Source organism: Parambassis ranga, chromosome 17 (genome assembly GCF_900634625.1).
Source record: "Parambassis ranga chromosome 17, fParRan2.1, whole genome shotgun sequence".
NCBI classification, from domain to species: Eukaryota; Metazoa; Chordata; class Actinopteri; family Ambassidae; genus Parambassis; species Parambassis ranga.
The window spans coordinates 21,414,448-21,436,484 of record NC_041037.1 but is presented as its reverse complement, the minus strand read 5'-3'; the positions used below and the strand labels follow the sequence as shown (position 1 = coordinate 21,436,484).

Genomic DNA, 22,037 nt, shown 5'->3' with positions numbered 1-22,037 from the left:
ACTGCCTCCTTCAACTCAACTGTCTCTAACACTAATAATCTAATAATCTCCTCCTTTCTCTCTCTCTCTAGTTTAACTCTATTCTCCACTGTTGCAATCACACTTTTTAGTGGCTTTTTATCATCTCCTTTCACTCCCTGTCCTGTCATTGCTGTACACACCGCTGCTTCCATCTTAGCTGCAGCCTTCTGTTGTCCCTCTGGTCCTGCCTGTCCGTAGCAACGGCTCAACATCTTACTCATCTGTTCATCAATTGTCTTCCACGTAGACATGATTACCACTCACCAAATCCTTCTTGCGTACCTGCTGTATGTTAAAAATGTACCTTCTATATGTGCCTTATTCTATCCCTCACTGTGACTCTGGCAACAGAGTCACACACCTTCACTTAAACACACTTTCACACACACAGACACTCATTCAACCTACAAACACACACACATAGGCCTACACACACACACTCACTTCTCCGACGGCACGGAGTAAACACCTTTCCTCGACGGCGCAAGGTCAAAACAATTAAACACAATTTTCAATACATAAAACACAACTTAAACCATAGGCTATATATTTTCTTCTCTTTTCTCTTTTCTCGTGATCCTTTTTTTTGTCTTTATTATTTTGTGATCACTGTGACACTTTTCCTCTGTGTGACCCTTTTTTTTTATTTTTTAAGCTTTAGGCGGTCATCACTGTCGTTTCAGGGGTCATCAAATCCCACGGGCTTTCAACCGAGCTTTATCTATATTTGCGTCCAAATATAGCGGGGGATGCCACTCCCAATGACATAACGCTCATTCACGTTATTGTATTAACCCTTTTTTTATTCTTTTTATTTTTAATTGGTTAATATCTCTCTCAGTGTCACTTTTCCTTTTTCTCTTTTACTTCATCTCATTTTCTCTTTTACTTCATCTCATTTTCTTTTACTTCATCTCATTTTACTTCACTTATTAAGACTTACAATCTGCCTCTTACAATTTGAACTCTAAAACACCGTACCCATCCCAGTGACTACTTAATTTAGATTGTCCAATGTGCAGAATTTTGATTAAACAGGTATCTGCTTACCTTGTTATTATTGGCCAGCCAGTAGTCACTCCGTCAGGCAAGATGTCATTTGACCCACACTCCTTTCGTGTCCCTGTTCGGGCGCCAAATTGTCGGGGTGAAAATCCCCTTGTTTCCTTCTGATCACCCCCTGAATTAGTTTGTAAGGAAGGAGCGGATAAATTCTGGTCTCAAAATTATAATTTATTAAACAATGAGGCAAATTCTGAGTCGCAGAGCTCTGGGTTGTTGCACACACAGAACCAAACAAGAACAACACAAGAACAGGACAACCAACAAGAACAAACAACCACACAGCAACAACGAACAACGCAACAACCACTGGACATGGAATTCACACATTGATATACCCCATGGGCGTTCCCGCCTGCCGGCCCACAGGGGCATCTACCGCCCCCCTGCAGACCCTGGTTCATACAGCAACTAGACCATTAGTGTTTACTGCCAAATAAGGTAAAACTTCAATTCCTCAAATCTCATAGGTTGTGAGTCCAATCTGGGGGTGACCATAAAACTGGGTACTCAGGAGAAAAACACATTCCTTTAGAATCTGGCTTTTATCAGGTCAAAGGTGCTGCTGTCCTTAGTCTGAATTTATGACCATCTCGTACCAACCGGAGCTCTCTCCAGAGAGCAGAAAAACAACTGATCTCATCTGCCACAGCCTGAACTGCAGAAAACAACGTTATATGACATACTATGAAATTACTTATTAATACATTCAGTATCCTCAAATTACTTTGATTTTCTATAAAATTTCCTAACACATAAACACTTATGAAAATCACATTATTAAGCGATAAACACATATAAACATGAAAACTTATATATCTGAACACACTGCATGTTAACACCATGCAGAATAAATTCTTTCACCCAACACCTGTCAACAAGGAGGTTTAATGAGTTATGTTTGACCAGCTCAGGTGAGCGCATGACGGCACAGAGGAGGAGACACACTGAAACCTGAAGCTGAGGCAGAGACCAGCCGTTTAAATATGGCGGAGGAGCTCAGTGGTCACATGTAGCTGAGTGACCTCAGAGGCTCAGAGGCTGCTGGGAGGCCGCGCTGAACAGGGTCGGACCTGATGGAGCTGACCGGAGGAGCAGCCAGACGTTGTTGTTATTGACCTCAGGACGTACAACAACAACACAACAAACAGCAGGTCCGTCCCTTTCTGGGGTCAGACTCTTCACAGACTTTGGTTTTCATCCAAACTTCCTTACGCTCAGATCAATCAGGACAAACAGGAAACTGCCCCACGTGTCAGGAGAAGGTTTACATGATATTTTCAATTTAACCCTTAAGTTTCTTATTTTATAAGATTAAGATTAGGAATGACTTTATTCATCTTAATCTTATAAGCACACACTGCACTTTGAGTGGGACACCTGCCTCTCTGGGACCTGGTCACGGCTCCGTCCTCGCGGCTCTGCGGCCCTGGTTGCATTTTAAGGTGTGCGTGCGTCTGTGCTTGCGTACGTGCGCGAGCGCGTGCGTCAGGGGCGTGGAGGTGGAGGGGAGTGTTGCATCCTCTCACGTGACCAGCCTGTCTGTCCTCCTCTCCGCTCCTCAGTCCGGATCTCTTTGTTGTGGTTGCAGCAGCTGCTGCTCTCTTCACGCACCGCGTCCCTTCCTCCGGAGCCGGAGCGTCCCGGGCTTCACTCGGACCGCGCTGCAGGACGTGGAGCCACGGTGTGAGAGACAAGCTGCGTGCCTGGGAAAAAAAAGACGCGGAGGAAAGGACGGATGGCGAGGATGCTGCCGCTGCTCCCACCCTGGACGAACCGGACCGTCTCCGAGGCTTCCTGAATCCGGCGAGCAGCTCTCCGCACATTCCTCCATCTTCGCCGCGGCACTCCGCGCTCCCTGCTCTGCCTCCTCCGGCCTCTGGAGCTCTGCCTTCAGCGTGACACAGCGCGAGGCGGCCGGTGGATTCTGGTTGGATTACGCTGAACTCGCCCGTTCACCTGAACCGAGCTCCGAGCGGTGCGTGGAGGTCTGAACCGCCCCATCATGCTGCTGTCAGGCCCCGGCAGGAGGGACGGGGGTCCCGGCGGGGCTGCCCGGTGCCTGCTGTCCGCCTGCCTGCTGTCTGCGCTGCTCTACCTGCCGGAGGCTCGGGCGTCCTATTACCCACAGAGCGGGGAGTGCAAAGGCAAAGGCAAGGAGTGCACAGGTAAGCGTGCGTGTGTGTGTGTGTGTGTGTGTGTGTGTGTGTGTGCACGCGCTCTGTGAAAACAATCAGCGTGGTCTGTGTTTAACGTGGAGAGCTGTGACGTTCCCCCGCGGGCTGCGCGTGGAGTTCACAGTGACCTTTGCGTCTCCAGAGGAGGCTGATTATTGTGGAATCCTTACTGACTGGTTATCGATCCACCAGCTGACTGACAGGTCCCAATCACAGCAGGATCAATAAGATCCTGTTCAATCTGCGTCCTGATCCACGCCGCGACGCTCTGACTGCATCACACACCGAACAGCTCTGCTTCCCTCCGGATCCTTGATGTGTCGGGCTTCCATCACAAATACACACAGTGTGCTTCACACAACAACACAACACATTCAAAGTGCAACAACAGCACTGACAGGAACACAACGTGTGACACTAAGGTCAGCCTTTTTTTTTGTTATAAATTGGGTGAAATGTGATCAATAGGTTGTGCAGTGGGCGTTCCAGGTAGTCCTTTAGACAATTAAACAGACACACAAACATACAATAAACACACCAGCAGCAGGAACAGAAAATGTGACGTCGATCAGGTTGATTGATCAGGCTGCTTGATCAGGCTGATTGATCAGGCTGATTGATCAGGCTGATTGATCAGGCTGAGCTGTGACAAACAGGCCGTAGACCTGAGCACACACCGGAGAATCCAAAACAACCACACAACAAAGAAACGCACAACTGCTCTGACCCGTGCTGCTGTAAATGGATTCATATGTTGTGAACAGTTTCCAGGACGTGCTTCAGAATCCTCACAGACACACGGTTCCTCACAGTTCCAGAGGTTTTGTGTCTTTTTATTGTTTTTAAATCTCATTTTTGTCTCAGCTGTGATTCAGTCTGACGGACTCAGGAAGAATCGATGGCTGCTGATGTGTTCAAATCAACGTCTGAGGCCGTTTGTTTCCTGTAGAGACGTCTGCAGGCTCAATGAGTGTGTGTGTTGTTGTGTGGCGTTGTGTGTTGTTGAGTGGCATTGTGTGTTGGTGTGTGTTGTGTGTTGTTGTATGTTGTTGTGTGTGACAGACTTCTCCTTCACGTGTTGTTGTGTGGCGTTGTGTGTTGTTGTGTGTTGTGTGGGACAGACTTCTCCTTCACGTGTTGTTGTTTTCTGGCCAGGGTTTGAATGTCTGGGAGCGCCAGGACGCCGCCGCTGACGTCAGCTCCGTGTTTCACAGAGCGGTCACAGCAGCAGCAGCCTGCTATAATTCCTTAATGTTTCGTCAGAGCTGCGTTTTCTCTGCAACAAAGTGCCGCCGGTGTTCCGGCCGCTCTGTGTTTGTGCGACGGTCAGGTCTCTGTTCAGGCTTTCAGACCTGCAGCAGTTCTGTCGGGTATCTGAGCCGAGTACAGTTATTTCAGGGAGTGAATTAGACTTCCTGTGCTAAAAATCAAGGTGTTTGCTCTGTGAAGCGGCTCGGAGCGCTTTCATTTGCCTGCGCAGAACGTGGCGTCGCACCTTGATGAGGATGGCGAGCAAAACGCTCCATTTCTCAACGCAAACACTGTGAGCAGCAGCAGCAGTTCAGGGCTTCATCAATAAAAGATGAGGGAGGCGGGTTATTCCAGAGACTCCGGAGTGACAGCGAACACTCATTTACATGACTGCTGCTCTTTCCCTGTAAATATTTAAAGAACATATATGAATATTAGAAACTGAAGCAAACAGCCACCGTCAGAGCTGATGACAGTTAGTGTGGGGGCAGCTGATATGGTCTGTATGAGACACACAGACACACACAGACACACACACAGACACACACACAGACACACCTGGTGTTTTAGTTTTAAGTTTGTTTATTGATCAAGATACAGCACAATAGTCCACTGTGTGTGTGTGTGTTCTAGCTTGTCTGGTTCATCTGACCCCTCACTTCAGTAAAAAGAGGTACTGAAATTTAGTTCGCTTTTATTATTGTGTTCATGTCGGCTAAGTTAAGGCCGCTGCTGTTAAAAGGTTTTAACATGTCAATATGGAACAGTTGAGAGCATTCATCCAAAATTAAGAAAAGTAAGTAAAATGTAATCAAATGTAATTAGTTACATTACTTTGATAAAGTCATTTAAATAGTTACACTACTATTACACAACAGGGTAACTTGTAATTGTAACCAATTACATTTCCAAAGTAATCTTCCCAACACTGCACACACACATACACACACACACAGACATACACACACACACACACACACACACACACACACACACACACACAGATGAATCATCTGTAGACAAACACCTACTAACGTGTGAAAAATTAAGCTTGTTTTTAGTTTCGGGCAGTTTTCAAATTTGATTGACGGAGTAGGCGTGTGTGCGCCCTCCTGTGGTTGAGTGAAGGAGTGCATCTTAGCTGTCTGTCTGTGACCAGCTAGCTTCAGCCAATCAGATCAAGGAGATGTGGGAACGCTAGCTTGTAGCTGTTAGTTGTTGTCTTTGTGTGGACGGGCACAAACTGCTTATGTGTTATCTGAACCAACAGTCTGAAGCACAGAGCTGACAGCACTTCCTCACAGCACTCTGATCGGTCCGAACCAACCCTGGTTCGGACCGACCCCAGATGGAATTATGGGAGTTTGTGTTCTGAAACAGCTCCATCCTGCTCGCATGTTTCTGTCTGACCATGTGTAGAAGACTCTGAAACACCACCTGCGGAGGGCGTCTGACCGAGCGTCCATATGTGAGAATGTGCTGACATGTCGCTCACTGAGCGGTTTAACACTGTGAGTGCAGCTGCTGGAGGGTTTATTTATCTGAACTAAAACAACCACATCCTGAGAGGAGGAGGAGGTGGCCTACAGACGAAGATGAAAAGCTTTGCACGCCACAAAATGGAAGCAGCAACATGTGGAGGACAGAGCTGCTGTATGAACACATGCAGGACGTTCAGTGGCCTCAGCTGCTCTGAGAGGACAGAACGTCCATGATGTCTGACTGAGGAAGACGTCTGTCCTGAACTACGACTCTGACACTGGTGACATCACAAGCTCCCACAATTCCATTGTGCAGGTCTCTACCTATGAGCTCCTGCTGGACCTCCGGTGGTTCAGATCCACCTGATTTTGAGGCAAAGACTGTTCCTTGGGCCTCGTTACCATGGTTACAGTGCCCACCTCCTCCACAGTCTGCTCGAGGTTCAAAAAGAAGTCCCGGAAAGCTGTGGCGGGGTCAGCGCTCGTTTGTAGAGCAAACTGACGGAGAGCCTGAGCTTCCTGTGTGTGTGTCAGCAGTCGGCTGGTTCCTGCTCAGGCCGCGCTGAGGTCGGGCGCCGCTCCCTCGCCCTCGGCTGGATAAATGAAATCATCCTGTATAATTCAGGGCTCTGTGCGGCTTTTAAACGCTCGCCTCCCGGGACATCCTCCCCGCCTGATGGAGCGCGCTCAGTAGCTCACGCGTGTTTGCCAGGGAGCTCACGACAGATACAGTTGGGGAAATGTGTAAGAGGCGTGATTAAACTTTCAGCGCTGCAGATGAATATTGATGTCCTGTCCATGCTGCTCATGGTTTACACTCAGGCCGTTTAGCTGCAGCTCTCTGACAGAGCAGCTGGCGGCGGGTCAACCATCGCCCTGAGGGGGGGGCGGGCACCGTGACGCCTGACGTTCTCTTTGGTTTAGTTCATCATTGTGACTTCCTGCTAATCAGAATAAATGCAGACTGTAGGACCGGTCTGGTTCTTCGGTCTGACTCTAGCCTCCTCTCAGTCCTGCTGGTCTCCCTGACTGGCTGTTGGCTCTCAGCAGCTCAGTTTCTGGATGATCTCCACCGGCTGTATCCTGATGCTGCTGCCTCCGCACAGAGACGGTCAGGGTGCGACCGTCGCCATGTTAGCAGCGTCTGGGTCCACCTGAACTCCTGGTTAATCCAGGAAGTCTGTGCTGCAGGTCAGCCCGCGCCTGTCGCTCAAAGCATTCACTTTATGTAAAGTTTGAATATTATAAACACGAGCGTGTTACATAAACCTTCTCCCTCTGTAGAGTGAGCGATCAGAGGTCTGTGTGGATTACAGACCAGGCCCCAGTCCTCTGCAGCGTGTGCGGCCTGTTTGTCGCTTCTTTGCAGTTTGTGCGTCCTCCGCTGAGTTTGGGTGGAAGCTGTGTGTTTCGCTGTGTAACAAGCGTTTCATTCCTCATAATGAAGCAGAAACAAACAGATGATAAACGACAACATGTTCCTTCTGCTGTCTGTCTCCTGGAAAAACCCTCATCTGTTCACAGCAGCAGACACGGCATTAATCATGTTTCTGGCATCGGCTCCTCCAGGACTTTACATATCAGCCGGTTTGAAGTATTTTCATGCAGATCCTGCTGATTGATGACACGTCTGCGGTTTCATAAACACACAGACGGGCGGCGGTTTCTCACGTTATCAGACTCTGGATTGTTTTTTCTTCATTCTCACTGTGCAGCCACATCCTGACGACAGCAGGAGCCTCTGTCTAAACTGTGCCTCCAACTCTGGACCTTGTTCAGACATTTCATCGACCAGACGTACCGTGTATGGAGGAAGATCTGCAGGTTGAAGACAGAAGGAGTTTGTGGGTGAAGGACGTCTCCTCTGCCGGCTCTGATGTGTCAGAGTCTTGTCTTTATCTTCAGAGCTCGACACAACAAATCCATCTGAAAGCCTCCAGAGAGCGGCTGTTTGTCAGGAGGTCTGCAGAAAGGTGTGATGTTAGCTTCTCGGTCTTTATGTTAGATAACAGTGTGCAGTGCGGGGGGGGGGGGGTTCAAGGTGACCTTTGAATTTGTGTCCTATGGATGAGCTGGCGGGTCAGACTTCAGATGATATTTATGGAGCACACATCGGATCAGCCTGCACCGTGCTTCTCTTTGATGTGGGCTCACTTTCTGCCGCCGTCTCCAGCCGAGCAGGAATTATCCAGCGATCAGGTCGGCCGGCTGAGTTTAGGGCAAACCAATTATCTGCGGCGCTGCAGGGTGACAGGCGCTTTTAATTGTCTTTGAAAGGTGTTTGTCAACCGGCTGGATGTGGACTCGGTGGATCCGCTGTGGCTCTCCGAGTTTAATTAGGCCTGGAGGGTGAAGTCACAGAGCTGTCTGAATGAACAGTCTGTCTGCGGAGGTGAAGAAAACAGAATATAAACCCGCTCAGTCAGACTGACCTCTGACCTCTGGAGCCACAAGACCCAGAGCTGTGAAACCACCTGCAGGATGAGGACCGAGACGGGAAGGACTGCAGCTTCATCACCTCTCTGTGCTGCCCTCTAGCTGCAGGCTAAGAACCCTGCATGTAGGTGAAGCTGTGCCTTTTGCTAACATTATGCAGGTATTTAGCGGCTAGCAGCTAGAATTAGCACCAAGATGAGCTGGCACATTAGTGAGTTTTCTCCGGACTGGTTCGTCAGAGCTGTGCTGGATGTTTGTGGCTGTGGGTCATGTGACAGATGTCTGCAGTGTTTGGTTTGGTGAACCTGACGCCATGTTTATTTGATTCCCATTGAATCAATAAGCTCTGTGGTAGAGGGGGCGGGGCAGAGGAGGAGACCATGTGACACAGAAACAGGAAGTGACCCGCTCAGTTCAACATCACTGTCTGGCTGTTTAGACACAGCAGTGCTAACGTCGGTGCTAACAAGCTAACATCGGTCTTGACTCCGGTCTTCTGTCTTCCTGTTTGCACAGGAAGTGATGTCACATTGTTGAGATAAAAAAGCAGACATGGAACAAACGGGATCATAACACAACAATACAAATGTTTATGTTAGCTTGGTGCAGAATAAAACTCCGTCAGGTGGTGTGTTTGAAACCTGAAAGCCTGAAGCGTCCATCATCCATCAGCCCGTGTGTGTTGGGCGCCGCGGCGGCTCTCAGTCAGCTCCTCCTGCAGCTGCTCAGGTGTGTCGTAGCCTGGAGGTGCTCCCGCGGAGCCGGCAGCGTGCGGCTCACTGACGTGGCCCCGCCCACAGCATCAGCCACTGATGTCTGCACTTCAAACGGGGCTCAGCTCAGATCGAGTTCGCTCCGACACGTAAATCTTAACGGCGTCTGGCCGCAGACGTGGACGCCTCCTTCATCTGCCTCTTTGATCCGGCGCTCATTAGCTCTGATCATTGTCAGGCGGATTCTGCTGCTGGAAACGTGACACCTCGCTTCCTGTGGGCCGTTTCTTTTATCACCACCTTCACTGTCATCTCAGGGGTCAGAGGTCGGCTCACTTCAACTTCTGTCGCTTACAACACCAACATGGCGGCTCCCTGCTCAGCTCAAGCCTGCTCAAGCTGCAGCAAAGAGGCTGAACGCCTCTGCAGAGCTGCACACATCATTTATTCACACTCCACATCCTCGGCATTGTGAGGATCACCATGGCAACAGCAGACGCCAGTCGCCTCGGCAGCCCCCCGTGTTCGGCGTTGTGTCTTGGTTAGAGGTCTGCTTTGTGTTTCAGGCCGCGCTCGGCACGCCGCCTCCGCCGCAGCCTCGTCTCCGTCCTCACAAACCAGCCTCAGAACGACACTTTGTGTCTTTTCAGGCTTTAAACTGAGTCTGATGGCGGCTGCTTGGAAATGAGACATCAGTGTGAGCAGCCTGACAAACAGAGGCAGAGAACAATGGATCCTGAGCAGACGTGTTCTGGTTTCATGCGGTAAATAAAAAGAAAAGCACGTCTGGCTGAGTTTTAATTATAAATGACGCTTCGCAGGCAGCAGCAGCAGCAGCTTCGGCCGGTTTTCATGATTTTCTCTCCTTAATCCTCAGAAAACCATTAAAATTCTTTTAAATGTTCAAATCTATTTAAAATTAAAGGTCTTTGCTAAAACATTCATCAGAATGCAGCTTCAAGAGCGTTTGCATTCATGTCAGTTTTCACGGGACTGGTTTTTGTGTTTTTCGTTTATGCTCCGCCTCCAAAGTCATCAAACTCATTTGTATCATAAAAGGTTAATTAACTTGATGGACACATGAATATATTCTAATTTATTCATGTTCCCGTTTGAGGAGCCTGTGCTCTTTTTATCATGAGTTGCTGGTTTGAATGTTCCAATCAGACCTAAAGCATCACTAACATATTTATTCATGATGAGGCCTCTTCCTCCTCCTCTTCCTCTTCGTATGGGACACGTTCTTCCTCCTCACTGACTCAACGCTCAGGTCTGTGGTTATTAGCTGCAGGATGAGGAGGAGCTGCTTCATCCCTTTATTTATTCTGCAGGAATTGATTGGACCAATATTTCCGTGCCAGAGGTGATTCATAATTCAGTGCTGCTGTGTGTTCAATTCTGCAGCCGTCATACATCAACATGGTGTGTGTGTGTGTGTGTGTGTGTGTGTGTGTGTCCTCGGCCTTTGTCACTGCTGTGAAGCCATTAGTCGCCGTTAGCTTCTCTTATGTACAAAAAGCCTGCAGCGTCTGCAGGCTCCTGTTACCTCAGAGACGGCAATATTCACACACACACACACATATAGACAGAGAGACACACAGACACACACTCACACTCACAGACTGCTCTCTCTTTGTGCACCAATTAAAATGCATCCAGTGCAGATCACCTGCTGGTTTGCTGTTTGCGCTCGGGGACCGGGGTCTGGTGTCCTCCGCTGTGCCCAGAATTGGAATGGGACCTGATTAGTCTCGCCTCACTTACTCTGGGTGAGTCCATTCAGTGCGGCGAGGGGGGAGGAGCTGCTGAGGCTGTAAAAGTACCACACACATAAATCTGGTCCGTGATGAAGATGATGGTGAAGCTGATGAAGACATGCAGCTCCTGTTTGTTTCCCTTAAAGGGACAGTTCACCTCATCATCATGCTGCCGTTCCTCCTGTGGCCTGGGGTAAAGGTCGCCGATTCTCACTAAGAGCATGCAGCCATGCGCCCTCCTGTGGCCATGTGAAGAAGTGCAGAGTCTCCTGAAAGGTTTGAACATGGTGCAGAAGGGAGAACAAAGATCTTTACCTACACGTGGAAGCTAGCTGCAGGATTTGTTGCTTTGCATGTTCTCACGTGGTTGTGATGTGGGTTTGTGTGCGACCGCCCCGTTCCTCACAGGAAGTCCGAACCCCCGCCGTTCAGACGGCTGCATGATGGCGTGACGCCGTCTCTGTCAGAAACTGTGGATGTTCAGAGGCAGACTGATGTCAGCTGGTCTTTACCTAGTGTTGTGTGTCTGTGTGTGGTGTGTGATGGAGCGCTGTCAGGTGTTTTCTCAGAGCTCCGCCTCCTGTGTATCGCAGTGAATCCTCGCTGAGACACTTCCTGTCCACAGCGTCTCGCAGCTTTTGTCTTCCGGAGCAGACAGGCTGATGCCTCTCAGACGTGTGACGCCGCCTCTGAATCGACACCAGAGTGAGAGACGTTCCATGTCTGCCGCGGCGTTCACGCAGCGACTGGTGTGATTGGTTGGGAGAGGATGAGGTCAGAGACAGATGGGCTGTAAAAAGGGAAACCTGCAGAATTAAAACACCCTGAGATTGAAAATGCAAATGCAGGAGACCAAAGACGAGCCGTCTGTCGTGTCACATGGAGACAAACACTTCTATAATGAAGCTCTCTGAATGTTTGCTTCCTGCCCGGAGGCTGAATGAGGCTTTGTTCAGCCGTCAGCAGCCACAGAGTTCGGTTGTGAGCTCGCGGCGCCCTGACAGCGGCGTCCACCGGGCTCATGAGCAGTCCCAACATGCAGGGAGGCCGACAACAGAGTGTGAGCAGGACAAAAGCTGTGAGTGTGAAGAGCTGTCCACTGCAACACAAACACAACACAGCACAACACAACACAAACACAACACAACACAGCACGACACAACACAGCACGACACAGCACAAACACAAAACAAACACAACACAAACACAGCACAACACAACACAGCACAAACACAAAACAAACACAACACAGCACGACACAACACAGCACAAACACAACACAAACACAACACAACACAACACAAACAACAAAACACAACACACAACACACGACACAACACAACACAAACACAACACAAACACAACACAACACAGCACGACACAAACACAACACAAACACAACAAAACACAACACAAACACGACACAGCACAAATACAAAACAAACACAACACAAACACAGCACAGCACAGCACGACACAACACAGCACGACACAGCACAAACACAAAACAAACACAACACAACACGACACAACACAACACAAACAACAAAACACAACACACAAACACGACACAACACAAACACAACACAAACACAACACAGCACAAACACAACACAAACACAACACAACACAGCACGACACAACACAAACACAACACAGCACAAACACAACACAGCACAACACAACACAAACACAGCACAACACAACACAACACAAACACAACACAAACACAACACAGCACAAACACAACACAAACACAACACAACACAGCACGACACAGCACAAACACAACACAAACACAACACAGCACGACACAGCACAACACAACACAGCACAGCACAACTATTTATACTGCAGGCAAAACGCACATGTTGTGTTCACTTCCTGATGTATTTCAGCAGATTTGTGCGGAGCGGCTAACATTAGCGTGCTAACATCATCACACTCACTGTTTTTATAAGAACAAAGCTGACGTTAAATTTGCAGATTTATGAGATCATAAAAAGAGACGCTGATGTTCTGCTTTAAAGGTTCGGTGCAGGATGTTTGTCTCCCCCTTCTGGCAGTGAGAGAAACCACACAAAGGTCTCCTGATTATTTACAGTTCGTGCAGTAAGACCCTAACTGAACACTGCTCGTAACACAGTGTGAAACACTGATGGACATTTAATGAAGCTTCATGGGATTTCTGGATGAAGTGGCTCTTTACAACACACCTGCACACACCCACACAGCAACACCCACACACCCACACCCACAACAACACACCCACACACACCCACACCCACACCTACAGCAACACCCACACACCCACAACAACACACACACACCCACACCCACAACAACACACACACCCACAACAACACACCCACACACACCCACACCCACACCTACAGCAACACACACACACACCCACAACAACACACACACACAAACCCTGCGAGCTGCAGTGTTAATTCAGCATCCATCCTCGTATTGAGACAAATTATACTGTATGAATTTATGGTGCTGTAATTATGCAAATTACGCAGTGGTTTGTGGGGGAGGAGGGAGCTGGAGAGGCTGATTCACAGCGAGGTGAGGAAGGGGAGGGAGGGTGAGCTGGATGCAGCTGCAGCCCCTGGATGGAAACATCTGGAGGAGGCTGCCGAAGACACAGATTCATCCGCCGCAGAAAGTAGTCCCGGTGCACCTGTCCTGTTCCAGGATGTGAGGAGAAGCAGGAAGTTTCAGTCCTCAGACGTGATAACCGCCAACAGCCCGACAGCTCCTACATCACCGCCTCCTCACGCGGTGCTCTCCCCCCCGACAGCTCGCTGTCAGTCCGGTTTGAAAGCATCTGAAGGCCGACGGACAAAGGCTGACACACAAAATGAAAGAGCGCCCGCAGGTCTTCCTGCCCACCGACCTCGGCCTCTTTTGTGGTCGTTCGGTGAACGCTGCGGTCTGAGAGCGTGGGGGAGGGGAGGCGGGCTGGATCCAGCCGGTCTGTGAGGAGAGGTCGTTGTTGTTGAGGAGCAGATCCACATCACACACAGACTCACTGGTTTATAGGATGTAGAGATCAGGGAGAGGATTCTGGACTTTGTGCACATCTGGGAAGCAGGCACTTCCTGTGCGGCCTGTCCTGGACCTTTGTGCACAATCAGCAGGGGACTCCTGGGTCTTTGAGGGGTAGAGGTGCTTTTTCAACTGCAGGAATCCTGGATACTGTCACAGGTTTAGAAAGAAGGAACCTTCTGAATGGATGTCGTTCAGTGTGTGGAGCTCTGTGCATGCAGGAAATCAACCTCACACAGACACACACACACACACACACACACACACACACAGACACACACACACAGACTCCTTCATATAGAAGCTGTTTCTTCAGCAGCAGCACTGCTTCGTGCTGAATCTTCCTCTGCTCTAAGCTGTCTCCACCTTTATGGAAAAATAAGCTGATATAATGTGCTCAGAAGTTCCGTCGCTCTGCGGCCAGAAAAAGAGCTTTAAAACCTCCGTCTCTGAGCCAAATGTGGGGCTGATCCCCGGCTGCTTCCGCCTGCAGGTCCCGCCGCTCGGCTCTGTGAGAGGTCGAGTCAGATTGGCTGAACTGTGCTCACCGTCCTGCAGCTTTTACTGCACATAAAGTGAGCCCGTGTGATGTAAGGCAGCGAAACAGGCAGATCTACAGCTGAAAACGCTCCACATCTGCAAATAGCTTTTCCATTAACAGTAACAACAGAAATATTGAGAGCAGTGAATCAGCGGCGTCCCTCTTTATTCCCCTCCGCACTTATTCTGAGTGCAGCCTTTAAAACCAACCTCTGAAAGTATTAAATGGCTTTTTTGGAAAATGTCTTAAATCAAAGTGAATAGACGCGTCTGAATAATTCTGTCACCGCTGCTTTATGAATGAAATGTTTGCTCCGATATGAGCTTCATGCAGGAGCAGGTTTCAGTCATTAAAGCGTCTTCATGTGACAGGAAGCGGCAGCTCGGCCTGCTCCCTCTGCAGACAGACGGCAGGTGAGGCTGCCAGCGTGCGCGTGAGTGTGTGTCCGTGTGTGTGTGCAGCAGAATAAATAAAGCACATTTTATTGAGTTTTATTCCAGCGGCGCACTGGGCTGGATAATAAGTCGGTCCGGCGGGCTCGTTTAACGCCTCGGTCTGAGGTCCGTCACACCTCAGCAGCTGTTTCACTCCGCTGCAGGTTACCATGATGATTTGAAGGAGGTCAGGTGACAGGCTCAGCACAGGACTACTGTAGGAGTTGGTGTTTTCTCACTGCAGGAGTCAGACTTCGTTTGCATGTTTAGAAAGAAGGAACCACGGGACATCTGTCAGGGTGCCTGTGGAGCTTTGGAGACACCTGCACAGGCAGGAACCTCCCTTGAAGGGGCTTTTTCAGGCATCAGAAGCTGCCTTCGGGACCTTTGCACATGTTCAGAAAGCAGGAACTTTCAGGCTGCTTTTTGAGGGAGACATGTTTCTTCAGGTCCGTTGCTGTCCTTCTGTAACCACAGGAACCTGTGGACCTTTGTGCACGGTCAGACCACAGGAACCCACCCTGCAGGGCCTCTGTTAGGGTTCCTGTGAGGTGTGTTTAGCAGCAGGAGCTTTGGACCTTCTGTCTGTTTCTGGGTGTTTAACTTCACGTCAAACAGAACAATGAGACATTTATTGTCCTCGGAAAACATCCCTGAAAGAGAAAGCAGTGAGGAGGTTCCTGCTGAGGAACCATGTGGCTGCATGGGCCGCCCTAAACAGGCCAGGTAGTTCCTGTGGCACAGACAATAACAAAGATAATGCAGGGTGTCACCTCCTCGCTGCACGTGGCTCCTGACAGGAGTTAGAAGAACAATGTCACTTCTGACCTCCGTCGTTTATGTAAAAACCTGAAACTCTGAGGAGTCGTTTCTTGTTAGTGACACATCAAACCGCCCTCAGGCCCGTGTGACCCGCCAGGTTGGAGAGACTTCCCTGGAGGTCAATTACTTCCTGCGCTGCCGTCTTTGTGTGGCTGGGATCTGTTGGACATGAATTAAACATCAAAGCTGTTATCTCTGCGCCGCACTCGCTGCTTCACAGGTGAAGATTAGTCTGCAGCAGCCCGACGGAGCCGAGCGAGCGCCGCCCTCCGGGCCAGCCGCAGCTTCCACTTCCAGGAAGTACAAACACCAAAGTGGACAAATTACTGACAGTTACAGAGGAGGAGGAGGAGGAGGAGGAAGGCTGGCAGCTAATTAGCCAGCAGGTCCAAACAGTCTTCCAGGTTTCCTGCTTTTTATTCAGACAGTTCTGTGATTGATCTTTGTTTGAAGGATTATTAACCTTTCTTAAAGATGATGTTGACATTACAGAAATCATTAAAAATGATTTTATTATAGAAATGATTCAAATAACATTTATTAAACCACAGTCTCTAAAGTTTTAGAATAAACTAAACGTTGAACATGTGAAGGTTTTATGATCAGGTTTATGTTGATTTATGTTGAAGAGGATTAAAAGAAAGAATACAGGAGGTTTCCATGGAAACAACAACAGGATGTAAGCTAACAGCAGAACACAGAGTTTCCTCAGTTAACTTTTTAACATCGTGTGTGATCACTGAGTCCGTCTTTATCAATAGAATGTGTGGTTCTGTCTCCTACGTCCTGATCAATATGTTTTTTAAACGGACTCCTGTGTGGATCATTGATGTGCTGCGTGCAGAGTGACCGTCAGCCTGACGGACAGACAGACTCTCCATCGATCCGTCTGCTGAATCATTCAGGGCGCGTCGGTTCAATCACAGCGTCTCCGTGCTGTTTACCTCGCCGCAGGTTGCCATGGCAATGCGGCAGCATCCTTCAGGTTTCAGAGCTTTTTTATCGACTCTGATCCACATAAATAAATCTACACGGGCCGAAGTTTCAGCTCACATGTGATCAGCCTGGATTATTGATTGGTTGGCATTGATTTGTCGTTCTTCCTGCTGATCAGCAGGTGTGGACGCTCCTGACAGCTGGAGGCAGATGTTTCCTTTTTTCCTTCTTAAGGAACGATCTGAGATGTTTCAAACATCAAGTTTCAGGAGCCGTTCGAGTTATTCAGCCGCTCCGTGACGAGGTCCCATCATGCCTCAGTGATGTTGGTATTTTACATGAATGTCACGCTGCCTCCCTCTCCTGTTTCACGGCTCCGCTGAGGATAAGTTCTCCGCTTTTAGAAAACTAAATCAATACGCCACAGCAGTCCTTGAGCAGGTTTCACTTCTCTATGAAATGAAAACCTCGCTGAAGATATCAGCATGTGTGTGTGTGTGTGTGTGTGTGTGTGTCTGTGTGTGTGTGTGTGTCTGTGTGTGTGTCTGTGTGTGTGTGTGTGTCTGTGTGTGTGTGTGTGTGTCTGTGTGTGTGTGTGTGTCTCTGTGTGTGTCTGTGTGTGTCTGTGTCTGTGTGTGTGTGTGTCTGTGTGTGTATGTCTGTGTGTGTGTGTGTGTGTCTCTGTGTGTGTATGTCTGTGTGTGTGTGTGTGTGTCTCTGTGTGTGTCTGTGTGCTGCAGCATGAAATCCTCAGATGGTGTCAGGTACCGGTCTGGTCTTTGTGTGTGTCTGTGTGTGTCTGTGTGTGTCTATGTGTGTGTGTGTCTGTGTGTGTGCTTCTTCTTTGCAGGTTTTAATATGCAGATAATTTGGGATTATGTCGAACCTGAGGACTTCAAGCTTGGTGACAAACACGGATGCAAATGAAGGCACCCTGCTGCATCCATAAGCAGTGTGTGTCTGTGTGTGTGTGAGTGTGTGTCCACGCTGTGTTATCTGAGCAGTGATATATTTCTGTGTTGCGTTCAGGTTCATACATTTTACAGCAGAAACAGGGATTTCAGATGCTTATAACTCGCTGCTTCGGATCAGAGCAGAACTAACGGAGCTGACGGAGCGTGGCAGCAGCCTCCGCCCAGAGGAACATCCGCCTCTTAAATCCTCAGAGTCCGGCCCGGTCGTCATGGCCACCCTGCCTCCTCCTCCAGCTCGTTATCTAACCCCCCCCCCCGAGGAGGAGGTGTGGCGGAGGTGGAGGAGGTGTGGAGGAGGAGAAGGTGGAGGAGGTGTGGAGGAGGCGCTGACTCCAGGAGACAGATGTCAATACTTCATCTGGTGTCAGCGCTGAGGCCACAGACAGGCTGCAGTCAGACCAGGTCCACATGCGGCTTCCCTCCTGCATCATAATTTCACTTCCTGTCACATGATCAGTCGGTGTGTTCTTATTGATCAGACATGACTTCCTGTGTCTCTCAGGAGTCGGAGTCTCCTGTAGCTGGTCAGCTCAGTGTGGAGGGGGTGAGGGGGACAGTCCAGTAGTCTTTATTTTGGACCACGTACTCTCACACACCTCTGTCAGAGAGTCCAGGTCCTCTCCGACAACATGGCCGCCTTCCTGATGGTTGTGTGGAGTCTGTTGATGTCCCTCACCCTCAGACTGCTGCCCCACAGACACAGTGTCCCTGATCTGCCTGGTGTCTCTGATCCGCCTGGTGTCTCCGATCCGCCTGGTGTCCCTGATCCGCCTGGTGCGACTGACGGAGCAGCGTCTTCACGCCCGGTCATGCCTTCAGCATCGCTGTATGTTTGATCATCCTGCTCCGTGTTTGTTCTGCTGCTTCTTCCTTTGAAGCTGTTGAAAGGGAATAGAGTCTGAACAGAACCCCGAGCGGAGCTGGAAGGTCGATCGAGTCTGGAAACAAACTGCAATGAGCTCAGTCCTTCATCTGAACGTTGTCCTCCCAGTCTGTTCCACCTTCTGAAGGTTACTCAGACAGAGCTTCACATTCCTCCCACTCTGAGCTTCATGGGCTTTGTGGTCAGTGGTTGTTGAGGCCAGCGGCGGCCATTTTTAGAAGTCTGCAAACTGTAATTACAGAGCATGACCGGCTGCTCAGAGCAGGAACCTCAAGGAACGTCAGTCAGCTCCTGGTGGCCTGTTATTATCAGACATGAGCGTGTGTGTGTGAGGAAACGAGATGATGAACATTCAGGATCCGCCTGGAGAATCCTTTAAAGACATGTTTGAAATGTGACGAATCAGGAAGTACACACCGTGATGATGTCATCTGTGGGCGTGTCTTATTATTATTATTACAACAAAGCATCTTCAGCTTGAATTTGTTGATGCCACAGAGCTGTGCTGCTCATGATTCAAGTTCCAATGAAAGGAAGGAAGTCCCGCCACTGTGAAGGCTGCAGCGGATTCTGAACGCAGCCTCGGGGTGTTCGCCGCCCTCAGCTGCTGTCTCATTAACCTGTCCGGCTTTGTTCAGCATAATCAGAGCGCCAGGACTCGCCGCTGTAAGACTGAATCACGTTATTGATCCGTCTGTGTTTAACCCTGCGCCTTTGTTTGTGTCTCAGATCTGTCGGAGAAGAAGAGCGACCTGAGGGTCTGCGATGACTCCACCTGCCGCTTCGGAGGCGTCTGCAGAGACGACGGCGCTCAGCTCAAATGTGTCTGCCAGTTCCAGGTTAGTGGAGATCCAGGTCTTTCTCTGCGGTCAATCAGCTGTTCTCCTCAGCGACTGTCAGCTCCACCTTATGTTGTAGCAGTTAGCATGTCTGCAGAGGATTGTTGTGTTGATGTGTGAAATAATTAAACCAAACCAAGCAGCTGCAGCTAATATGTTCAGTAATGTGTGAAATGATGTGAAGACGGCGTGACGATCAGGAGCTGCTGGAGACCACACACACAACAGATATGTCAGAAGCCTTTCAACTAATGCAGCGGTGATCATTTGTTCTGTAGTCCAGCCAGGAAGTCAGCATCTCAATCAGCCAATAGGAGTCCTCCATTGTCTTTTGTATTGATGCAGTAAATCAATAAAGTTATTGATCCTCTCAGGTGGAGCTCAGCAGGACCATCTTCACTGATGAACTCCACTTTATGATGCTTGAAGCCTCAATATGATCAGCAGAAGCTAAAAGCTAATGCTAAGCTAACTACAGCATGGTCACATGACTACACCATCAGCTCCACCGTGTGAACACGCCCTGATCAGCCTGCTCTGATCACGTGTGCCGGATGGAGCTTGACGGAGCTCCACCTCGCTGACGTAGGTCACATGGTCCGCCCTGAGCGTCCCTCTGAGCTCCTTCCTCCGTCCCGTCGCCCCGTCTTTAGCGGCTCTCGGCTTGTCGTCCTGTCAGACGTGAAGCGGAGCTGTTGTGCGGTGTGTGTCGGAGGTGGTGTGGGTCAGCCCTGCGGGGGTTCCCGCTCAATGATTGATGGCTGTGAGTTAATAGAATATGGATCAGTGACGCTGATGTGTGTCCTTGGCAGCTGCAGCCTGTATCTGACAGCAGAGTCCAGCTGCTTCATGCAGAATGACTGGAACACTGTGTCGGCTAAACCGCTAGCATCCAATAATGATTATTGATGACTGGCAGCTTGTCATCTAATCAGCGGGTGAGAGGTGTTACGTGGAAGAAATTCACATGTTGATCATTTTTTATTGCCTGTATGTGTGTGTGGTGCTTCTTGTGTATGTAAAGACGAGGCTAGCTAGAGAGCTAAAAACAATAGGACGTACCAACAAAGAAGAAATGAAGCGGGTTTGATTGGATGTTATTGTAAGATAAGATAAAAGCCTATATACATTATAAAACAAACTACCAATAAAATAAGTTTACATATTAGCATATTTAATAATCCATCTTGCTGCCTGTAATCTGTAATCTGAGTCTGTAAAGGCATCGGACAGCTTTACAGCTGCTGGGCTGTGTCAGCGGTCACTTTGAAACTTAATTAACATTTGATTGTGTTTGATTTGCAGTGCCACAAAAACTACATCCCGGTGTGCGGCTCCAACGGCGACACCTACCAGAACGAGTGCTACAGGCGACAGGCGTCCTGCAAACAGCAGAGGCTCATCTCCCGGGTGTCCGACGGGCCCTGCTCCACCGGTGAGTCCGCCAGGAAACAGGGCGTCCTCGCCACGGGACGGACTGATTGATTTATTGACTGAGAGTGAGGGTTCATCAGAAAAGTGAATTATAATGGTTCAGTTATTGATTGTGAGCGATGAGTGTGAGGCAGTCTGAGGGAATAACTCAGCCGCGGCCTCATCTTCATCAGCCATGTTGGATTTTTTAAATGACAGGCAGAGAGTCATGAGGTCAGACCTCACTGTCGATCATAATATTTAAATTTCAGCTCCTGATGAATTCCAAATATGGGCAAAGAGGCGGAGCTGTAAACATGAAGGTTCATGTGGATTGACTCAGAGTTGGCGCCGCCCTCTAGTGGACCCTGGAGGACCTGCAGCGTTGGCTCTTCTGACTGTTTGCACAAAATGTCACGTGAGCTTAGCATGTAGCCACAAAGCTAGCAGTGATAACTGAATTAAAATGCTGTCTGTTTACACCATACAAAGCATCATGGGACAGGCAGAGCCCAAACTCTCTGAACATCCTGACAGTGCTTCAGGAGACGTTCAGAACCGACAGTGATCGTTAACCTGCTCCTCAGAATGTGCCTCTAAGTGCCTCACTAATATCTTAAATCACAGCCTCTCAGCCGGCTCTGCCGCTGCCTCTTCACGCCATTTAACTTCGCTGTCATTAACATATTAAATTAAACATCGGGCGCTGAGCGCTCGTCCTGGATTTTTCCTCTGAACTCTGCACAACGTCATCATTCAGATTGATTTCACAGAGCGAGCCAGTTAATCAACCGCAGATCAATTTTAATTAGGAGCCGTGGATGAAAGTCATTAAAATCCTCCCAAAGCCGACTGGTGCTGAAACCAGGGTCCGCGGTCCCCTCAGAGGGCCCCCCGGGGCTTTCAGGAGGGGCCGCAGAGACCTGACACAGCGGCCCATCGACACAGGGACTCATAAACAGCCTGACGCTTCATAAACCAGCAGGAAGAGCCGCCGTTAATCAGCCGCAAACATCACACGTGTACCTATACAGCTGCTCCTGCTGCTGTCACATGATCAGTCCGTGTGCTCTGATTGGTCAGCTCCATCCTGTCTGCAGTCAGAGAGCAGTCAGTGTTCACTCAGGTGTTCAGACAGAGACTCTCTGAGTGTGGGTCATGTGACTCCATCATGGCGTCCTGCTGGCTGCTGATAAACCTTCATGGATTCTTCGACACACACTGCACCGCTGCAGTC

The 22,037-nt window shown here is 49.3% G+C and overlaps 1 protein-coding gene across 1 annotated transcript in view; it reads left to right on the top strand.

The window, feature by feature from the left end:
• Window positions 1-3,088: 3,088 nt before the first annotated feature.
• The window catches only part of tmeff1a (transmembrane protein with EGF-like and two follistatin-like domains 1a), a 34,455-nt gene continuing 15,506 nt past the window's right edge, over window positions 3,089-22,037 (top strand). The window contains exons 1-3 of the mRNA XM_028427594.1: window positions 3,089-3,251; window positions 19,278-19,387; window positions 20,693-20,822. Of these exons, the coding sequence (XP_028283395.1) occupies window positions 3,089-3,251; window positions 19,278-19,387; window positions 20,693-20,822 (403 nt within the window). The remainder of the gene's footprint in view (window positions 3,252-19,277; window positions 19,388-20,692; window positions 20,823-22,037) is intronic.